A 23348-nucleotide genomic window follows, 5' to 3' on the forward strand; every position below is an offset into this window, starting at 1 on the left:
GATTAGTGAAGTATAAAAACAGGTGTTCCTGAAGCATTCCCTTGCTTGGTAGTGCAACAGACAACAAACAACCGATTATGGGTGGCATGCCACTTTCAAAAGATATCAGGAATAGAGCTGTGGACAGACACAAGGCAGGAGATGGATTCAAAAAAATCTCAAAGGCTTTATCAATCCCAAGGCGCAAAGTAAAGTCCATAATAAAGAAGTGACAAGTGTTTGGTACTACTAGGACCCTTCCTGGATCTGGCCGTCCCTCCAAACTGGGTGGAAGAGCAAGGAGGAAACTGTTAAGAGAGGCTACCAAGAGGCCAATGGTCACTTTGAAGGAGTTACGGGATTTTATGGCAAGGAGTGGTCATTGTGTGCATGTGACAACAATTTCACCAGTGCCCCACAATTGCGGCTTGCTCAGGAGGGTCTCAAAGAAAAAGCCGCTTCTCAAGAAAAGCCACATTAAGGCTTGTTTGAGCTTTGCCAGAATGTACCTTGAAGATTCCGATGCCAAGTGGGAAAAGGTCTTATGGTCAGATGAGACCAAAATCGAACGATTTGGCCTCAATACCAAACGGTACACCTGGCGGAAATCCAATGCAGCTCACCATCCACAACACACCATACCTACAGTAAAGCATGGAGGTGGCAGCATCCTGTTGTGGTGGTGTTTCTCTGCCGAAAGGGCCTGGGGCTTTTGTTAGGGTAGAAGAAAAAATAATTGGGGCAAAATACTGTCAAATTTTTGAGGAAAACCTGCTACTCTCTGCCAGAAAGTTGAAGATTAGCAGAGTGTTGACCTTTCAACACGACAATGACCCAAAGCACAAAGCCAAATTGACCACACAGTGGCTGAAGGAAAAAAAAAGTGAATGTCCTCGTGTGGCCCAGTCAGAGCCCAGAACTAAATCCCATTGAAAATCCGTGGAAAGATTTGAAGATAGCAGTCCACCAATGCTCACCATCCAATTTAACTGAACTTGAATAGTTCTATATAGAAGAAAGGGGCAAATATTGCTCAATCTAGATATGCAAAGCAGATAGAGATGTATTCCAAAAGACTCAAGGCTGTCATTAAAGTAAAAGGTAGTTCAACAAAATATTGACATTGTTCCTTTATTAATCTCAGTATGTCTTGTTTTTGATTTTTTTTTTATAATTTTTCCAAACTGTAGCTGTGATATCTTTCACTTGGATGTTATAGGTTGCATTGAGTAAGTAAAGCTGGGAAGAAGCAAAAAACAAATGGGAATATTTTGAAGGGGTGATTCTTTTCAATACCCACTGTACTTTCCTATTACAGTATGTGCAGAAAATAGAGAAGCTATGATTAACTATTTTGATTGTACAATTTTTGTCTCAGTGGGGTTTATCCCATATCCCCAAAGACATGCTGGTTAGGTAAAATTATCAAGTCTAAGTGTGCTTTGTGTGTGGGTAGGTGCTGCAATGCTGCCAGGACAAGCCCACCTGTGAGTAGGAACTGGATAGAGCAGGTTTAAGAATGTTATGTTGGGTGTCATTTAGGGGTGCTAATTTGGTTTAGTGGTAAACAGTAGTACTTCTCTCTAGAGGTCTGAGCTTGAAATCCTGCCCTGATTCTGCCTGGAGTTGGCAAGTTCTCTCTGTGTCTGTGTATGGGTTGTTATGCTAGTATTATAGTTTTTATTATTATATGGCAGTGATTCTTAACCTTTTTTGAATTATGGACGCCTTTAAGACTCTAATGAAAGCTACGGGCCCCCTTCCCCCAAAATATTCACATAAACACAACTTTGCATGCAATAAATATAATGTACTTTATTTATCAAGATTTGATTGTCTCATACATATATGACATACACAAAGTGTTATTAAACTTTAAAGTAAACAATTTAAAAAAACACTCCTTTTCTATGCAAAAAGTAATGGCCACTCATTCAAATTATGAAATGCAATCCTCTTGTGCAAATTTAAACAGATCTACTACTACTACGTTTTTGTACTATCATTACTACTTCTACTACATCTACTCTAAATCAACAGTACAGGGCTGTATAGTTAATATAAATGTTAATTTTTATCTGACCCTCACAGACACCCTGAAACCCAGTCATGGACCGCCTAGGGGTCCACGGACCTGAGGTTAAGAACCCCTGTTCTATGGTAAAGTTGAGTTTTCCCCTTTTAATTGGTTGGCTCCTGCCATGTGCAGACATGGAACATTTAGTGTGTTTGCAAGTTTTGCATAACTTTCTTGTTGCAGTGCTGAAGCCCCCAGCTGTGTCAATCATTTTAAATGGTAGGCTTCTGGCTCTACAGCTCTGAACTGCATTAGGCAGATTCAATGATGGATGGATGGAAATCTTGTTTGATTTCTTGTTTATCAGTAATGTTTTTATTTGCCAATGTAGCAAAAAATATTGCTTAGAAAACAGCAGGGGCAGATGTTGAGGTTTTCAAATATTCCTAAATTCCACACCAAAACACAAGTATAAGTAAAGCGGTTTAACGATAAATATGCCAAGATATTTTGGCCTTGTAGCATCCATAGTTGAGAGCTGGCTTCAGTTGCCCTACTTGATTTTTTCATATGCATTTGTGACTTTTACTTATATTGGCCTTCCTAGCAGACTTAATAATTTCAAGAACATCAAAAGAAAAAAAAGATTATATATATATATTGTATTTTTGCAAATTTGTGCAGTGTTTTCATCCTATACAATTATCATAGGTATACTTTGAAAAAATTTGTTTTATTTCATGTCATTTTTTTGTATTTTGGGTGTCCATCATGTAACTTTTTTTTTTTTTTTACAAAACACATTTCTAGCTGTTAATTTTAAGATTTCTAAACAGTTTTTGTACTATAATTAAATATCAATATTTTATTTTAATTCTTTTTTTAGTATAATATTTTCAAATACTAAAATCTGCTTAACACTAGAATTACCAGAGCCTACGAGAAAACTCGTAAATCTGGCCCACCTTAAATTCGTTCTCACCTCTCCATCAGCGTCTTTTGTCCTGTAAATGTGCCGATTAAGACAAGCAGCAAGCAGCCTGCTATTCCATCCCCCACCGTCGCAGAGCATTCACAAAGTTCTCCCAGCTCTTGCCTTGTTTGATTATCTGGGAGAGAAGTGCTGGAGTTTTACAGTGAAAATAATAGATCGTTATCTGAAACACATGCATTTCATGTGTGTTCCGTTTCTACAGTAATCTGTGTAAACACATTGTTAAAACAGAAACATTTTCATATTTTAGTAATAATTGTTACAAAATGTAGGCATAAACTATAAAATGTGTGAAGCCTAAAGTCCAAAGATCAAATAAACCCTTTCACAAAAGGTTCAAGGACAATACAACAGCTTCCGTGGCGTAGCGGTAAGATTTGCTGACTTGTAATCAAGAGTCCCCGTTTTGATCCCCACTGCCTACTATATTTGCCGTTTTCAGTAGTGAGCTCCTCTTATTAATATTATACAGTACACACATACATTTGGTTTGCGTCTGTAACAGACCATGTACATTTATAGTACTGTACTTGTAAAATTAAAAAAAAAAGTTTCACTTTTATTCTCAGGCTTCACACATTCTATAGATCTGTGTTCTGCGACGATGGGGGATGGAATAGCAGGCTGCTTGCTGCTTGTCTTAATTGGCACATTTACAGGACAAAAGATGCTGACGGAGAGGTGCGAAAGGTTTTAAGGTGGGCCGGATTTACGAATTTTCTCATAGGCTCTGGTAATTCTAGTGTTAAAGCAGAACAGTTGTTTTATTCAACAATAAGGTCAGAATATAGCTGAAAACTGTATCTTACTGAGTCAGCAGTCTGGCCATACAAAAATTCCCTGCTTTCCTCTGTGAGTAGGACAGCAGGGACAAGAATTTCATTTGGGTTTGGCCACTTAGAATAAAGCTACAGCTTGGTGAAAAAACCTGCTGCTACCACCAATTCATATTGCAGTTTAGTTAAATGAAGCAGCTTGTCAAAGGTCTATCAAAAGATGAAGCATGTTTTATATATTTGTCTGTCTGCAAAGTTTCTGGGATTGTCTGAGGTGAAATTGAATGGGGGCATTTTTGCCAGATTTCATAATAGAAAACCGATTTCTGAAACAGAATTTGATGGTGCAATGAATGGCTTGGAACGATAGGCTTAGCTATGATTCAAAGAAGCAACTTCTAAGTTTTTACGTAACAATAAAGTTCCAAATTCTATAGAAATTGCAAAAAAAAATTTTGTTAAGTTTAAGGAATACAATGTAATATGGTCTCTAAAGTTCAGTTTTTGGATTTGCATTTGGAAGTTTTCACTAAAAATCTTTGAACAGTGTGTGAAGAGCAGGGTGAATGATTTCCTTCAGGATATCAAGGACATGGAAAGAAGGTACCAGGGACATTGAGATGTCAGTATAATAAAAATGAAGTTTTGAATCATAAAGACTAAGAGGTGACAAAAATGAGAAGTTATTTGTAAGTCAATAAATATGTATTGTTTTCTGTGCACACATTTTACAAAGATTAAGAAAAATTTTCATTTTATACTAATTTACAAAAATATTGTTTGCATCAAGTTAAGTACTCTTTTACTGTTATCACAACCATATACAAGTACATGGTGTGACAAACGTACATGCCTTCAAGCCCATGGTGTAAAGTGCAACAGCACAAGACAGCATGAAGCATAACACATTTTACAACAAAGTGCAGAAGACCACACAGTGCAAAACACATTGCAAAAAGGGTTCTGTACAACAGCTCATGTAAGAAATTATGAACTTATTATGGGGTTAGTAAACAAAGGTATTTCACTAACCTAGTTCCAAAAATTAGAATATAAGAAGAGTTAAGGATTAAAAGGATGAACAGTGCATAAAGCTCAGCAAGAGGCAGTGGAGACTTTAAGGAGCCTAACAGCCTGGTGGGTAGAAGCTATTAAGTGTCTGATACGGATACTGCAGGAGGACAAAAATATATTAAGAGGGGACTGAACAGACTTTGCCACAATGATGGATTAGTGGTATGGTGGCAGGTTTGGCACTCTACCGCTGTTAAAAAGAACTTCTGTACATGGTGGTCCAGATTTAATTATTCAGATCCAGATTTTTTATTTTTTTTATAGCATAAACACTAGCCACTTTTCCCTCGGGATAAATAAAGTTCTTATCTATCTATCTATCTATCTATCTATCTATCTATCATCCGGATGACTTTGATTTATGTGGGGACGATTCCAGTTCGGCGCGAAGACGATTCTTCATGTCGTCAGTTCGCACACTTCTCGATGGTCCGGAATTTTCCGGGTGATTTTACATAAATACATAAAATATGCCAGTACAATGCTTGACAATCAACGGTGCCTTTACTAATAAGGAACCCATACAATTTAAAATATACAGAAATGTGTACGCGTACTTACCTATTGTGAGCAACTGGCCTCAAACTGAGAAGGGTATTGTATAAATGTTGGAATACTTCATTGCCTTATATAGCAGACTACTTTTAAATAGATCATAAACTGCATCTGAACACAACACAGCAATTCAGACAAATTCATATGTATATACACAGGAAAGTACAGGCACTTAACAGACTAAGCAGTTCCTGAGCTAATTTTTCAAGTAAGTAATTGGTATGTAATACTACATAAGGTTGTTTTAAAGCCAACATTTTGTTAAAGGGTATCAAAAATGAAAATACCACATTGAAACGGTACGGTCAACATTAGCACGTCAATTTTTATGACGATATAAGCAATTGTGCAATATTCTAAGTGCTAACATATGCGTGATATTACAATATAATATTCGTGGTAACACACCTGACTTGCTAGAAATGTACACCTGCAAGCGTTCAGTGCGAACACTCGCGATACAGTTTGACCACTTCTCGTGCTCACCGCTCTGCTCTTATTAGGAGATGGTTTTACAGTGGAATTTTCCCACAGTGCTTCAGTGCAGCAGCGTAACGGACTGGTCAGAGGTCTCCGGTTGCCGTTTTCTGCTGCTGTTGTTTCTTGTCTTTTGAATAAAATTGCACAAGGTGAGTGTATCTGCATGTTTAGTTTATTTGCATGGTACCCAAAGCAGTTGGTCAAGTTTTGTTTTTGTCTTTCTTTCATCCTTCGATGTTTTAGGGCTGTCCGAAGTCCCAGCTGCGCAGGTCATTTCAAGCTTGTAGTGTGAACAGAAATACGCAACTTGAAAGAGTAAAGGTAAAAGGTTTTAATATCGGATGAACCCCCAAAACAGGATATTCCTGCGGGTCAGAAATGTTCTGTTTCTCAGACGTAAGTGAAAGTCTGGCAACTGGGAAATCCATTTATTCAAAACGTCTTTTAAAATTCAGGACGTCATTTTATTTTTATTTTTCCTCGCTTGACTTTTTAGTCGAGGTCAGATAAAGCTGGTTCTGAAAGTAGTATACAAGCAATGCTTATACTGTTACTACTTTTCGACTGTAAGTTTTAATGCCTCTTTACTTTTTAACTTATCCATAAATGCATTATGTCCTGGATTATACGGTACACACAAGGAATGTTGGGGTTCACTAAATTTATAGGTGGAAAATATTTTGGGCAAATTAACATCAAGGATTGTATACACAAGAAATGCTGGGGTTCACGAAAACAGGTTTGGTTTGATATACAGTCAGTCAGTCATCGTCCAACCCGCTATAGCCTAACAGGGTCACGGGGGTCTGCTGGAGCCAATCCCAGAAAACACAGGGCGCAAGGCAGGAAACAAACCCTGGGCAGGGCACCAGCCCACCGCAGTTTGATATACAGTTCACCAGCATTTTACCAGCTTATGCCACAGTAGGAATGCATTTGCGTAATCAGTTGTATATTCTAGCAATTATTGAACAAGTAAGCTTAAAATTGTGTTTTACTGCTTACTTAATGTATAATGCTCACTTAACCTGGTGAGGCCTTCCTTCTCTAAAAATGATATAATTGGTAAACAAAACAGAAGGAGGAAATTGTAAAGCACATTGGATTGGTGTTCATCACTAAATGTGCTATAGCAAATAAAACAACTCTTTGTTGTCTTGGGTTGTAGAGTTTAGTTTTTAATGGTATTGACAAAGCATTCTTAAAAACATACTTTTCTTCATTTCTCTTTTTCCTGAGTATGTCACATTTAATATGATTTCGACATTAACAGGCCATCATTTGTTAAGAAGACAGTAAACAAGACAGTTAAGATGTTGAGTTGTGTGGACATAAGTTGTGGTTTTCCTCAGAACTTTGTTGTGTTTTCTATAACCTTTCTGGGGAAATTATCCTGATGTACATATTGCAATCAAACATTCTAGCTTTAGAAAAGTAACATTGAAAGAATGACAAATTATCTTACATTGTATGTATTAGTTTGAAATTTTACACTGCTAACGTTTAATGACATCACACTTTTATTTTAGCTGTATCAATGCTATATATCAGAGTTTTAAACTCAATATTTAAAACAAATCCAAGTGTCACTATACATGATTAAACGTGTTCTCCAAAGTCATTTAATCCTAGAGACTAGAGGATGCACTGTGAGGTGGGTTTCAAATGACATCAAATCATTCTGGAACTACACTTGTATTGTAAGGATGTTGTAGATTTTGCATTGCACTGAGCACCAAGTTTATAATTTTTAATGTTTTTAATGTTGTTACCATCTTTCAAAAATCAGGAGCAATCTACTGCTAAACTACACTGTTATAATTTGGGTAAAACCCTTTCAAAAAAGGCTGAATATTTTGTCTGTTTAACTTGCAAGAGTCCAAATTCAATGTACAAATTCATATAATTGTTTTTTTTTTTTTTTAAAGTTGTTTTAACATCTTGATTACATGAGAGAATGTAATTTTGTCAAATATCATATCAAATCTTCTTGTGCTTTAAAAATGAACAGCATTTTGTAGAACTAAATAAACATATTGATTTCTTAGTTTTGTGTTATCTGTATCCCAAAGATAAAATTGATCAGAAAATAGCTAGTACAAGAATTCGGTTCATTTGCAAGATTCTTTTATTTAAAAGCTGTCAGAGTTGCATTTCCATTCGATGTGGAAATTGGTAATGAGGTGGTACGGCAGTGGAGTGGTCAAACCGTTGTGGTGGCCAAGTGTAAAAGTAAGCTTACTTTTTTACTATTACAGTAAGCTTTACATTAGCTGGTGGCAGATTTTGCAGTTTTGGTAGCACTGTTGAGAACTAAACAGGATGAAGGAAAGTAAACTAAGGTGTTCCTTCTAAAAGGCTAAATTTATAGATGCAAATGCTGAAGCCCTCATACAAGTGTAGAAAGTATCACCCTTCGTAAACACTAAGGTTCTCACTTTTAACCTGCAGTTGCTGGTTATTACCTGTAGGATGTGAGATTGTACAACTAGAATTTGTAGGAATGACTGATTATGTGACTGTCTTGTGACTTTACAGCACAGTTTTAAATTTCCTATTGTGCTGTTGGCAGCCAATCAACATGTAGCAGACTAGCATAAATATGAGAAATAAAAAAAACAAGATCCCTGAGCCTGTCCTCTGTTTGCACGGTCGAAAACACTTCTTGTTCTTTTGTTTTAATTTATTTTCGTGTATGTTTGATTGGGCACTCCTGGTTGTGGGCATTGCTGCTTTGTACATTTGACTAGGTGTTATTTGTTTGTCAGCTCTTTGCTTGCTCAGAACTTAAAACAAATTCAAACCTGTTTGATTTTGTTGTGGTTAGATTGAGAACACTATGACTGAGTCACTGGGCAGATGCCATGACTGTGTGCTTATCTCTGAGAATATGTAAATTAGGCTAACAAGATACAGTATAATGGCTGGCAAGAGAAAAAAGGACATTGACTGAACAGCCATATTAATTGTTGACACCTACTTAAGTGAGAAACAATATCCAACACCTTTTTTGACATGACTGTGTTCAAGGCAGTGCAGGAATTAATCCTGAAATAAACCTCAGGCCACCGTGAATCCTACTCATGCACACACCACAGTCGCATGAAGCCTGTGTAAAATTGCTAGGTAACCTAACATCCTCATCTTTAGGATATGGTGGAAAAACCTTTACCGACATGGGACACTTATTAAAAAAAAAATAGGCAGCTATTGGATTTTTCATGTCATCCATTACAGCCGGAGAGCTGAGATACTGAGGTAAACTTTAGTAGGAGGGAAAAAGACATAGCAATGAAGTTTGGAAGTAGATTGCAGGATGAGGAAGTAATGATAAGGTAACAACATTGGAAGAGGACTAAAGTCTTGGTTCAAATACAAGTGTTTATTATCACAAATACCTTATGAAGGCCTCCAAAAATGATACAACCACATATATTCCATCTGTTCATTATCCAACCTGCTATATCCTAACTTCAGGGTCACGGGGGTCTGCTGGAGCCAATCCCAGCCAACACAAAGCGCAAGTCAGGAAACAAACTCCGGGCAGGGCGCACACACTAGGGACAATTTTTAGAATCGCCAATGCACCTAATTTGCATGTCATTGAACTGTGGGAGGAAACCGGAGCACCTAGAGGATACCCACGCAGACACGGGGAGAACATGCAAACTCCACGCAGGGAGGACCCGGGAAGCGAACCCAGGTCTCCTAACTGCGAGGCAGCAGTGCTACCCACAATGCCGGCCCACATGTATTTTCTTTTCTTTTTTCCCTCTCCTTTCACTACACTCTTTGTTTATCTTCCACCTACAGCTCTCCTGGATGAGGTTGCATGACTTATTTTATTCTAGACCTGGGTGTGCTTCTGGTGCTAGGGCATAGCCCATTGGAAGCATGACAAGCAGCATTCATCGAAAGGCCTAAATCCCCACATCACCCGCTTGTGGCACCCATGGAATCTAACAGGTTCTGCTCCATGGCACCACAATTTCCAGCATGCACCATGGGTATCCATTTTGGTAACAAGACCTAAGAATGCTGCCACCTAGCATACTTGGGAAACCATAGCCGTGTCCCATTGTCTCTACTTGTCCTTCCAATGTACTGGCCTCCCAGCCAGGTAACTGGCTGTTCTCCATGCCCACTGGGATGTCAACACATTCTTCATAGTGTTTACATCTTCTGCCATAAGAGCTAAAAGAATAAGAACTGTCTCTGTCAAAAGCATTCAACCGAATGAGAGATGAGAATGCCATTTACATGGTTGAATATGGTTGAGAGGAGGGTGTGACTTGAAAACATCTCATGGCCAAAGTCTCAACTCGTGGGACTTGAAAAAATCTTCAAAAAAGTCTCTTCGCAGGATTTTTTTTTATTGAATAGATTTGCCAGGAAGGTTCAGTTTTTATTGAGATATCTCAAATATAGCTTACTGTGTAGTTTTGAAACTTTCAAAGCCTTCCTTTGAAAGCATTGGTTTATTTGTAAACTTCTCTATCTTGACACACAGACTTTACATGCAACTTCAATTACAGATTCCAACTTAATATTTTCCTCTTTTACTTATCTGACTTATCCTTTGGCAACACAGATAGTGAATACAGTCAGTCGGTCATCATCCAACCCACTATATCCAAGTTAGTCAATTTAGTTATTTACTTGTTGTAAATAACATTTGAATAAGTTTATAAGAGAACTTGCTTTTGCTTGCTGTCTTGCTCATAGACTGTCTTTTTTTAGCAAAATAGTTTAGCATCTGAGCACTGTCTTGTTGGACATTATTTACCATCCAGACTTTGGGCCTTTTCTCCAAACTAGGCCATCTGTGCACAACTGAAGAATCTAGACATGAGCCACAGTCAAGAAGCTTGCGCTTGGTTTTGCCCTGTGGTTTCTTGTTTGATGTGTTGAAATTCTGCATTGTTTCAATATACAACCCCAAATCAGAAAAGTTGGGATGGTATGGAAAATGCAAATTAAACAAAAAAAAAAAAAGATCCTTAAGTTTACTTCGACTTTTATCTCATTGCAGATGGTATGAACCCAAGATATTTCGTGGTTTGCCAGATTAGATTCATTTAATTTGTTCATTAAGATCCATTCCTGTATTTCAGGCCTGTAACACATTCCCAAAATAGTTGTGATAGGGGCAAATTAGGGCCAGTAATAATGTAAAATAATTAATGATGTGATGTCAACAGGTGATTGTAATCATGATTTGGTACAAAAGCAGTGAATCTTTGAGGAGCAAAGATGGGCAGAGGATGTGTTAGAAAATTATTGAAATATTTAAAAACAATGCTCCTCAAAGAAAGATTAGAAGGGATTTACGTATGTCTCCCTCTGCGGTACATAATATCATTAAATGATTCAAGGAATTTGGAGGAATTTCAGTGTGTAAAGGGTAAAGGCACAAGCCTAAGCTGAACACCCGTGATTGCCTATCCCTCAGATGGCACTGCATCAATATTTATCAATAGCTGATATAAACACATGGACAATGGATTACTTTGTCAGGCACTATAATACAGAGTTACATTCACTAATGCCACTTAAAGCTTTATTGTGCAACCAAGAAGCCTTATGTTAACAATGTCCAGAAGTGGCCTTGACTTCTCTGGGTTCAGAGGCACCAGAGAAGGGATGGTCCATTGATCTATTAAAGCATACTGTATATTGTGGTCAGAGAAATCTGTGTCCTAGATCTTTTTTGGAAGAAATAAACTGTGTTCCAGTAGTCTGGGTGGCATACCAGTTCATACCAAAAAACGTTTTTTGTTTTTGTTATGATATGGATTTTTCTTGTACCGCAACACCGGTTTAAATAGCCTAAACAACGTTTGGAACGTTGTGCAGCGGGAAACTGTTTAAGGGGGGACCTTTTTCACTGCTGCACTTCTAATCACGCAACAGAGTACATGCGTTAGTGGAGGTATTGAGGGGTGAAAATGAACAGAGAACATTCTGAAACTGAAGCTGTAACAGACGATAAAGTTGAACATAATGACAGTAGAACTTTTGCCAAAAAAAGGAGCCGTGTCTGTTGCCTGGAGATACTTTGGTTTTAAAAGGTTGGATGTGGACCATTATGTTCAAATGTGTGAATACTGTTTCTAATACTGCAAGCCATGTTGTACTTGTTTTATTTTTTTTCAATACTGTGTAATGTACCTGGGTACTGTGTAATAGTGTGACGACATGCTGACTTTATTCTCGGAATTTGTTCTTAAATGTCCTAGCATATTTAATTTACTAGATTTTCTCAAACCTCATCATAAGTTATGTAGCATATTAAATGCTTTGTGTTAAGTGTTCCCCAAGCCATGTTAATCGCGACGTGCTTCTTAAATTGACCTCCTCTTGCACTGAGCAGGCGCAGGCAGCAATCACCACACAGAATATATTAATTTAATGATATTCCTGCTCCCTGAACATTTAGAATGCTAAGATAAATACTTTATATAATTTTCATGATGAAATGCATTAAAGCATGTATTAATCATGTGGGGGCACGGTGGCGTGGAGGTTGCACTGCTGCTTCGCAGCAAGGGGGTCCCGGGTGTTCCCTACCTTGAATTTGCATGGTTTTCTGGTGGGTTTACTCGGCGTGCTTCAGTTTCCTTTCAAAGTCATGTAGGATGTGGGGTTTTGTTATGCTATATTGACCCTGCTAGTGTATGTCTCGCTCGTATTCACCCTGTAATGTGCTGGTGCCTTGTTCAGGATTTGTTCCTGCCTCGCAACACAGTGCTTGCTGGGATGGGCACAATCCTGAATGAATGGCATATTTAAACATGTATAATGAAGATTTTTTTTAAAGTTCTGAACATTCTGTGGTCTAAGTTTATAACTAGTTTTAATTTCACAAAGACGTTTATCGTGTGGTGATTGGTTATGAGGAAAAAGAAAAAGGATAGGAATTGAGGGTTTGGTATGTCAGATAGAGACAGCATGCATGCAATAAAGAAAGCCCGCTCAGATGAACATCCGTTGATTTCCGTGTTCGTGTCTCCAACCACCAGATCACAAACCCAACATTTACACAATATTTAAGTTAAACCTATGCGATACCCATTCATACATCCAGTTTTGTGAAGCCTCGTCACACCTGCCATAAAGTTCTCTACACTGAACGTACACCTGGGGACCCCTTATTGCGAGGGAACAGCACTACTGTCTCACTATTGTGCATGTTTAATACCTGCTTTAATGCATTTCATCATGAAAATGATGTCAAGTATTTATCTTAGCGTTCTAAATTTTCAGAGGGCAGGAATATCATGAAGTGAATGTATTCGGTGTGGCGATCTCTGCCTGCGCCTCCTCTAAGTGCGGAGGAAGTCAGTGTAAAAAGCACGTAGCGATTAAAAACTGGGTCGGGGAACACAAAACAAAGCATTTAATGTGCTACATTAACTTATGATGGGGTTTGAGAAAATCTAGTAAATTAAGCATTGATTTTAGGGTGAAGTTTAGTTTACAACATTCTACTTTAATGAGAAAATAAACTATGAGAATAAAGTGGAAATGTTGACTTTAATCTCAACATAAGCGTCAAGATTAAAGTGGAAATTTCGAGAATAGTCAACATGTCGACTTCATTCTTGACATATATTTTTTTTTTTCTTCACTGTGGCCCTAATACACTTCCGTTGGGCTATACCACAAATAGCATTATAAATGCAAATTGCAGTTTTATTATTTATGTATATTGCTTAGCTTGAAGCAAAGTCCATATTAAAACCCGTTAGCGCCCAGCGTCCTATAAATAGGACACTTTTAATTTTTTTGCATTTGTCTAATACCATATATTTCTTTTGAAGTAACTATTTATGAAAGAAGAAACTCTATTTATGAGTGTGTTATTTATTTTTTTTATTGTACGCAACTTTTTAAGATCTCTAGGCCGATTTGATTTTGAAGAATTTTTTCATGTTCGTCACTCTTCCTAATTTTTGAATTTTGTGCAATGAACATATATTTCAAATGTGAAATATTGATCAGATCATATTTATTATGCATCACAGGGTGTATATTCGAAGGTGGGAGCGTCGTCTTTTCTTTAGTCTTTTCGTGGCACCTCTGAGATTTGTGCCGTCTTATTTATAGGACGCTGGGACATAAAGGCATCAGTTTCCTTCGTCACTCGCCCCGTTCGTAGAGCACCGTCTGTTTTCCGTTGTGTGGTGACTCATGCCTCGTTTCTCAGATCCTTATCATCGCTACGTGCCTAAAGACATGACTTTGTGTTATTCGTGGAAGAAAAGGCAGATGGCGTTTCAAATAAAACAGACATTTAGTCTCTTAGGGATTCATTCGTAGTACTGCCTTGTGCGAGTAGAAAGTTCGAGTTTTCTGTTGCGTATTTTTGCTGTTATTTGGAGTCATGTTTCGGAAAGGTGTTAGTATTAGTGAAATAGAACAAATACTTTTAGAAGAGGATATTGACAATTCAGCGGATGTGAGTTTAGTTGTCTTGCTGCTGGAGAATGAGGTTGTCAGTGATGAAGACATTTTTGAATAAGACCAAGTGAACCTTGCAGTCGATGAAATGATAGTCAAATATTATGGTCACCACGGATTGAAGCAGTTTATCAGAGGGAAGCCGATCCGTTTTGGATACAACTTTTGGGCACTGTGTGGATCAAGTGGCTATTGTTTCCACTTCAATTTATACTGTGGTAAGGAAGTAGCTCAGAATGAGAGAGATTATTTTGGCATTAGGGTCCCGCGTTGTTCTAAATATGTTGGACCCTGTCCAAGAGCCCGCAAGTCACTGGGTGTTTTTCGACAATCTCTTTACCAGCAGAGATTTGCTTATTCATTTGAGAGATGTTGGTTTTAGAGCTTCTGGTACACTGAGGCAGAACCGCCTGTGCAAATGCCCTTTGAAAGATTCCAAGGAATTGTCTAAGGAGCCCAGGGGCACTTTTGATTCTGCGTTTGATTTAGAAGGAGAAGTTCTGTTCATGAAGTGGAACGACAACAACTGTCGCTATTGGGACAAATTTTGACACTGTTTATCCCCTGAGTTATGCATCATGTTGGAGCAGGACGTCAAGGCAGAAGGTGTCTGTTCCACAACCAAATGCCATCAAATCATACAACAAGTACATGGGTGGAGTTGATCACTATGATTGGTTAGTGGTAAAGTACGATGTGTCCATTCGTGGTAAAAAGTGGTATTGGTGTTTATTCACAAGAATGCTTGACATGGCAATTGTAAATGCCTGGATTGTGTACAGGAAGGTTTCTCATTCTAGCATGGACCTCCTTGAATTCAGAAGAAATGTCGCCATTGCTTATTTGAAAAGAAACACTTCAAAGCACGGGAGAGCAGCCAACACATCCTCTTCAACATCCATCCCAGACATTAGATACGATGGAAAAGATCACTTTGTATCAAGACGAGACAAACAAAGGAGATGCCAGGGAGAAAACTGCAATGCAAAACCTCTCACCTTTTGTAAAAAATGTGAAGTAACTTTGTGCAAGAACTGTTTCACCACTTATCACACCCAGAAACGATAAATTCATGTTTCTTTTTTTTTTCACTTTCAATATGTTTTTGTAGTTGTTATTGCATACAAATGTAAAAACAAACGTAATAAAAATATTTGTCATTCAAATTCGTTCTTATATATAATTTTTCTAATTTGTGAAATGTTACCTTATTGTCCCAGCGTCCTATTTTTAGGACAGTCCACCATTTGCAACAGTTAAGAGATTTTTTTCGAAAAATCATACATATTGCTTCTAAATACCCTTCTAAACAAATTATTAACAAATTTTCAGTAAAAAGTTTATTTAAAAAAGTATGGGCTTTAATGGGTTGCCTTAATGATGGTTCAGTTGGTAAAGATGTCTCACCAAGTTGCACATGTTTTATTTTATTTTTATTTGGTGAATACTGTGTAATGCACCGGGGCTTGAAGTCTTGAAGTAGTAGTATTATCACTTCAAGTTGCATTATTATTTATTTTATTGTTATTATTTATTAGTTTAAATATTATGCAGTTTAATGATGGCAAACATGTTAAAAAGTCACTTTAACGTGTCAGTGGACAGAGATTGTTAACATTAACAAAAAGTGTAGTTGGTTTACAAAAAATATTCACTCTTTATTCCTTTTCTAAGACATGTTCAGTGCAATACAACTTTTGACAAGCACCTCTGAATATTTTAATAAGTCTGAATGCCTCTTTGGATGGTTGAGAATATGTTGTCAAAATTTTATCTTAAGTTTGCAAAATTTGTTCGATAAAAAGGTTCTATATTTTGACTGCAACTGTTGTGCAATGTGATTCCTTCTCTTCATTAGTACCACCCCCTTGAAAACTATCACTTTATGGGGCCATGCAAACCTGTATTAATACTTGTGTGTACATTAAAATGTTTTTTTGTACAATGTACAATTCTCATGACAGTGGAATAGGTTATTCTTAGCCAGTCTTCTGCAATAATTGCAGTGGAAAATGTGGATAACATCCACATGGGGAAAAAAATATCGTTGAATACCGTGAAACCGGTATCATTTTGAAAAATACCGTGATATAGAATTTTGGTCATACGGCCCAGCACTATGTTCCAGACCAAAGACAAAAAGGACTATCCAGACTGTTGTTAGCAACAAGTCCAAAAGCCAAGGTCTGTCATGGTATGGGACTGTGTCAGTGCCCTTGGCAAAGGTAATTTATACTGCTGTGATAGCAGAATGAATGCAGAAAAGTACATTGAGATTTTAGAGTGATATATGCTGTCTTCAAGACAACATCCTTACCATGCATTTTTCAACAAGACATTGCAAAAGTAAATTCCGCACACATTACAAAGGCATAGCTGTAGAAGAAGAGAGTACAGGTACTGGACTGGCCTGCCTGCAGTCCTGATCTGTCCCCAATAGAAAATATGTTGAGAATTTTAAAAGAAACTGTACTGTTGCACACCTTAAGACTTGTTTGCAGGACATGGGACAAAATAACACCTGAAACGCTTCATCACTTGTATTCTCTGTGCCAAAACATCTTTTATGTGTTATGATAAGGAATAGTGACATTACAAAGTGGTGAATGCTTTACTGTCCCAACTTTTTTTGGAATGTGTTGCAGGCATGAAATGCAGGAGTGGATGTATTTTTAACAAGGAGAATATCAAGCTAATGAATTTGGATAGGGAGAAATATATGAAATGTTCTTCACTTAATATGTAATTTAAATTAATCATTATGACTCAGCAACAATAAATAATAGAACGACACAAATTCCCTAACATCAAAAAATTCGAGCTCATAAAACACGGTAAAGATTCTGTGCACACTGGTAAATCAGTTGACTGGTTGAAAAAGAAAAAGCAGATTGTAAAGTCAGAGCCCATATACAGTACCTCAACTCCATTGACATGCTGTTGCAAAATTTTATGATAGCCCTGTATAAATGAACAACCTCAAACATCAGTGATCTTAGGTAGTGTGGTAACAATGAGTGGAGTGCTGAAACGGGCCGATTCGTATAAGAATAGGCCAATATATTTCCTCACTGAAGCACCCCTCTGTATGTTCCCCCTTTGAAATAATCAACTCAAAGCAGTCAAATGAATATATACAGTATATGAAAAAGGGAAATAGTAAGGTAGTTTCAGCAAAGCAGCAAAAAAAAAAAAATGATACATTTTAAAAATGAAAGACTCAAAAGATGAAAACAGCAGTGATTTTTTAAAACGTGTGATTTAAAAATATCCCACCCCAGCTCCTTCCGAAGTTCATATAATAGTCCTGAGTTCAAGTTGTGTAATTATAAAGAGTGAATGAGTTGTAGAAGCCAGCCAACAAAAGAATTTGAAAATTTAAATGTAAAATATTTTTACAGCCAGTACTGCACCATAATATATAATAAAAAAAACTCCACTAGTTATAATTAAATGCAAGATTCATGTCTTGCTGTGTTCTTTCACCTTTCAAAAGTCAGTGTGATTTATGCAAATTCCTTTTACAACCGGTTGTCTAGACTTCAGGGGTGCCACTGTCTTATGGTCCAGGTTGGCTCCGTGCTTTCTGTTGGCATCCGGGAACCTCTTGAACCCATAACTGTAGATAATCAAGATGAGCTGGGCAAATGAGGAAACACATATTCAGCAAGGGGTTGATGCTAAAAGTGTGAAGTGCTTTAATTAAATTATGCATTTCTTCTTTTTTTACTTATTTAATGAGTTTCTATAAAAAGCCAAATTTCCCCCTGGGCACATTTTCTATCCATCCGCCCATCCATCCACAAAACCATGTCTAAACAGTGCAGTGCAAAAATGATCTTCAATAAATAATCTGTTAAAATTAGTGAATGTGATTATTAAAATTCAAAGAAATACATTGCAATAAAAATGAGGTTCAAACACACAACAGGAAACAGTTCTATAAAACAAACTCAGGTGCATCTTTCTTAAAACTGTTTTCTATGCTTACCCTTGATGGGATCCGGCAGCCAGAGGAGACACCCTACTAACAGGCATAGCCAACCTTTTAACTGGATTGGGTCCCTGCTTCCATCACAAGCACTAAATATATTTTAAAGCACGTATATTTTTAATATTTATTAATTAAATTAATTAGTTAATAATATTTATTTATATATAGGCGTAGTTTTGTCATATAATGCCATATACTGTATTGACTTTATGAGCCAAATTAAGCGTCTGATGTGTCAAGAATTAAAGGTAAGAATTACGTATTCTAGTACACTGCAATTTATACTGCATTGTAGTGTGACTGTGATCGGAGGTAAAATCGATATGACGGGTGGTACGTGAGTAGTAGCGGAAGGACAGTGACCTAGACCGCCCCCGCCTAGACCTACGCATTCCTCTTGATTTCCGTTCCGAAACTATGAGTCACTGAGTCAGTGTGCCACCTGCTACTGCTGAGTGATGTGTTTTGTGCAGTGTTATTGTTCGTGTGCACGCACTTGCCCTGTGTTTTGTGAGTCCTTGTGAATGGTGTGTAGTGTGGTTTCTTTACATTCTGTGCTTGTCCCTGCTGTTAATCATCATGGCAAGCAAATGTAAACATAACTTGTGTACATTTAAAGAAAAACTGGAAGTGTTAAAAAGACTTGACAAAGGTGAAAGTGCCACTCAGTTATCAAAGGAATTTGGTGTCGGGAAAGCAACAATTTCCGATTGGAAAAAAATTGAGCAGTTTTGCATTACCACAAGTGAAAAAACGATTGAAAAATGTAGCAAGACGACAGTGTCTTCTTACGAAAAATTGGACGAAGCACTTTTCTTATGGTTTACACAAGAAAGACAGAAAGGAATCCCTATCACTGGCCCTCTAATTCAAGAAAAGGCGCTTCAATTGAACAAGCTCATGGACGGTGACGTATCATTTACGGCTAGTTGTGGTTTCTTAGACCGATGGAAGAAAAGACATGGAATCAGGCAGCTTACAATAACTGGAGAGAAATTGTCAGTGGACAACAAAGCAGCTGTTGAATACCTTGAGAAGTTCAAATGCATCATTTCTTCCTACTCGCCCCAGCAAGTTTACAACACAGATGAGACAGGACTTAACTTTAAAGCATTGCCTACCAAAAGTCTTGCATCACAAGAGGAACGATCTACACCAGGGTTTAAAATGGATAAACAGCGCCTAACTGTGTTGGCGTGCAGCAATGCTTCTGCCACAAATAAGCTTCCACTGATGATTATCGGCAAATCGGCAAAACCACGCTGTTTTAAGAACATGAACATGAACTCTCTCCCTGTTTTTTACAGAAATCAAAAGAAAGCTTGGATGGATCGTGCCTTGTTCCAAGAATGGTTTGACAAGCAATTTGTGCCAAAAGTAAAGGCGTTTAACAAAGAAAATGGATTGCCTCCTCGTGCTTTGTTACTTATAGACAATGCTCCGTCACATCCAGAAGAAATGCAGATTGTTTGCGATGATATCAAGGCTATTTTTCTCCAACCAAATGTCACATCAATTTTGCAGCCAATGGACCAAGGGGTTTTGCAGGCTTTGAAACAGAATTATAGAAAAATGCTTCTTCGTAGCCTACTTGAAGATAATGAAGAGCTAACAATTTTGGATAAACTCAAGAAAATGAACATCAAAGATGTTATTTACTGGGTTGCTGAAGCTTGGGAAAACACACGCAAGGAATCCTTACAGAAGTCTTGGAAAAATCTCTGGCCTGAGCTAGAGTTTGTCCAAACAGTTTTCCCCCCGACAAAAGAAAATTTGCGAACTTCTTCAATTGGTGAAAAGAATGCCAGGTTGTGAAAATGCAGAAGAAGAGTGTCGTGAAAGAGTGGACAGCCGTTGACGACTGTGGCCATGAAGAATACACAGATGAGGACATTGTGGCAGCTGTGCAGGGAACGTCAGCTGATCTTGACCCAGACGGCAGTGAGGAGGAAGGGGACGCGCCGACTGATGTTGTTCCACAAACTGCTGCAGCCAGTGCCCTTGATCTCGCTTTGCGCTACGTTGAGCAACACGCCGATGCAACCCCAACAGATGTTATGTTTATGCGGCTTTGGCGAAACATTGCTTCTTCAAGCTGTTTTAGTTCGTTGCATCAGAAGAAGATCACTGACTTTCTCTTAGATAATGGTTTGCTTTTTACGTTTTGTGTAAATGCTGTACAGAACATGGATTCTACATATGTGAGTAAATTCGAACTTGTTTCAATTTTAAGTAAGGCTGTATTTTGGATTTTTAGTTGGACAGCGAAACTGAAAAAATCCTGTTCGGATTAGGCGGATTTTCGGATTTTATATATATACTAGCAGAATACCCGCGCTTCGCACCGGAGAAGTAGTGTGTTAAAGAAGTTATGAAAAAGAAAAGCAAACATTTTAAAAATAACGTAAGATGATTGTTAATTGTTGATGATTGTTTGTCATTGATATGAGTGTTGCTGGCATATATACAGTATATATATACACACAGACACATATATAAACATATATATACACATATACACACATACATATATATACATATACATATATATACACATACTGTATATATACACACACATATATATATACATACTGTATATACAACATATACATATCTACATATATATATCTCTACATATATATATCTCTACATATATATTAGGGGTGGGACTCGATTAAAAAAATGAATCCAATTAATTAGAGGCTGTGTAAGAATTAATCTTGATTAATCGTATGTAATCGACACGAATTTGCCCCAAATCGCAAATGTTTTTTTTTTTTTATTTAAAACGGTTTTAGTGGGCTTACAGAATCAAATAATAGACATGGACATGAATATTGTAAACTGAAGCTGTTTTAATTTCTGAAAAAAAGCCTTTAAACTGCATTTGAATTCAAAACAGAAACAAAAATATCATCCCTGGTTAAAATTGGGCAGACTTAAAAATAAAGTGGTAGTTTAAGTACTTTAAGTACATTTTCAGAATAGTATTGTCTTTAAATAATAATAACCAAAATTTCACCATAAAGTGCAGTTTTTCTTCTTAAAAAATAAGTCAGAAACATAAAAGGTAATTTGACCAGCTTACTCTTTAAACTCTGAGTAACATTAGCCAAAATTATTTTGTACATTAGGCTAAAACAGTGTGATCATTGAACATTTTGTAATTAGATGTATTTAGAATTACTAACGGTCACGGAAGTCCAATGATCCCCAGTAAGAGCCACAAAGTCCGCTTCTTTTAATGCATCTAATTTTGCTTGCTTTTCAGTGTGCACAAAACCATGCTTTTATCAAGGCTTCGCTGAAGTCGAAATGATCAGTCGTAGGAACGCGCTTTATTCCGACTCTAACATTTTTGTAGCTGTGATGTGTGCATCAGTGTAATGGATGTACCAGGAAATCATGCATTGACAAAAGTTCCCGCTTGCTTGGAATTGAAAGTGTGATTAAATGCGCTATTTTTAACGCTTATGGAGTACATGCATCGAAGCTTCTCAGCTGTGCTTGTGCTAAGAAAGGGAAAATTTTAAAAATAACGTAACATGATTCTGCTAACCTAATATTTTTTCATACGCCCCAAACCAAGGAGATGCGAAGGTAAAATGAATCGGTAGCGCATATAGTCAGTACATCCCTCTCGAATCAACCTCGTGTTTAGAGGCTTAAGACTCTACAATTAGCCACAGCGTGTGGCTTGTCTATGCTAAAGTATGTATTGTAGATCGGGTATATATATACATTTATATATATACCCGTATCGCAGTGGAGAAGTAGAAGTTATGAAAAGAAAAGGGAACATTTTAAAAATAACGTAACATGATTGTCAATATACAGTAATTGTTTTGTGAGTGTTATTGAATGTTGCTGTCATCAAGGATTTGATTATCATTATTTCTTTCAATCAGGCTCGTATTTGTAGGATGTGTTCAAGTTACATTCCGTGTTTGTCAATCGCTGTAAAGATAAGAGGTTTCATTCATCGATTAGTTCCTTACTGCATCAATAAACAGCTCGCCTTCCTTTTATCTGTGATGTGACAAACTGCATGCACGGGTTTTTTTACACTGTCTTCCTTTAGCAGGACATTCACTTTTTCCACCGTGTGCTTTGTTTCCGCAGTAGCTGCACTTATGAATATGATTCTATGTATAAGACGCTCATATTTTTTGCTGCCTTCTCAATTGTGTAATTCGGTTTTGTTCAGCACTCTTTGGAACTGTTGCTTTTGTCTGTGCACTGCGCCAGTTCACGGAGCCGCTTGGTGTTCTTGCATCGAAGGTTCCCAGCTGTACTGGTGCCATCTGTAATGTCAGCTAAGACCCGCACTTAAAACTTTCTCTCGCAGTTTCAATGAGTTTGTGCCAAACACCACCCTGACCATCTCATCTTCCTCTGCATAAGCACAGTCCTTCACACGTGAATATTTACCGCAGTGTTTGTATTGGATTGCCGCTGATGGACGGCCTTATATGGGCAGGCACTAAATTACAAACGCTAGTGGTAGCCTATGAACTTAATTTAATATAAACTTACGGTTCACGCCGTGCTTTGTTTCCGCAGTAGCTGTACTTATGAATATGCTTGTATGCATCATTTGCTTCATAATGTTTTTCTGCCTTCTCAATTGTGAAATGGCGCTTTGTGCTGATCGCTGTTTGGAGTTCTTCCTTGTGCTCTACGTACTTACGTAGGAGGCGTGATGATGTCACACGAAACTCCCCCCGCCATCTCCAACTCAAGACTCCATTACATTATATGGGGAAAAATAGCTTCCAGTTATGACCCTTATGCGTAGAATTTCGAAATGAAACCTGCCCAACTTTTGTAAGTAAGCTGTAAGGAATAAGCCTGCCAAATTTCAGCCTTCTACCTACACGGGAAGTTGGAGAATTAGTGAGTGAGTCAGTGAGTGAGTGAGGGCTTTGCCTTTTATTAGTATAGATATATATATATATAATTTACTAATAAAAGGCAAAGCCCTCACTGACTCACTCACTCACTCACTCATCACTA

The 23348-nt window shown here is 37.5% G+C and overlaps 2 protein-coding genes across 5 annotated transcripts in view; both read left to right on the forward strand.

The window, feature by feature from the left end:
• Positions 1 to 5907: 5907 nt before the first annotated feature.
• msrb3 (methionine sulfoxide reductase B3) overlaps positions 5908 to 23348 on the forward strand; it is a 191418-nt gene continuing 173977 nt past the window's right edge. For 2 of the 4 annotated variants that reach the window (XM_039769737.1, XM_039769739.1), the window contains exons 1-2: positions 5908 to 6024; positions 6119 to 6196. The gene's annotated coding sequence lies outside the window, so the exon portion shown is untranslated. The remainder of the gene's footprint in view (positions 6025 to 6118; positions 6197 to 23348) is intronic. The other 2 variants (XM_039769740.1, XM_039769738.1) reach the window with 2 other exon arrangements.
• LOC120538616 (jerky protein homolog-like) lies at positions 18912 to 20147 on the forward strand. Its single transcript, XM_039768002.1, has one exon. It carries the CDS (start codon positions 18912 to 18914, stop codon positions 20145 to 20147), a length of 1236 nt encoding a protein of 411 aa, XP_039623936.1.

Source organism: Polypterus senegalus, chromosome 11 (assembly GCF_016835505.1).
Source record: "Polypterus senegalus isolate Bchr_013 chromosome 11, ASM1683550v1, whole genome shotgun sequence".
Classification (NCBI taxonomy): Eukaryota; Metazoa; Chordata; class Cladistia; order Polypteriformes; family Polypteridae; genus Polypterus; species Polypterus senegalus.

What these genes read in the sequence shown, in the direction of transcription:
- LOC120538616 (XM_039768002.1), top strand. Translation starts at nt 18,912, where the DNA reads ATGGCAAGCAAATGTAAACATAACTTGTGTACATTTAAAGAAAAACTG.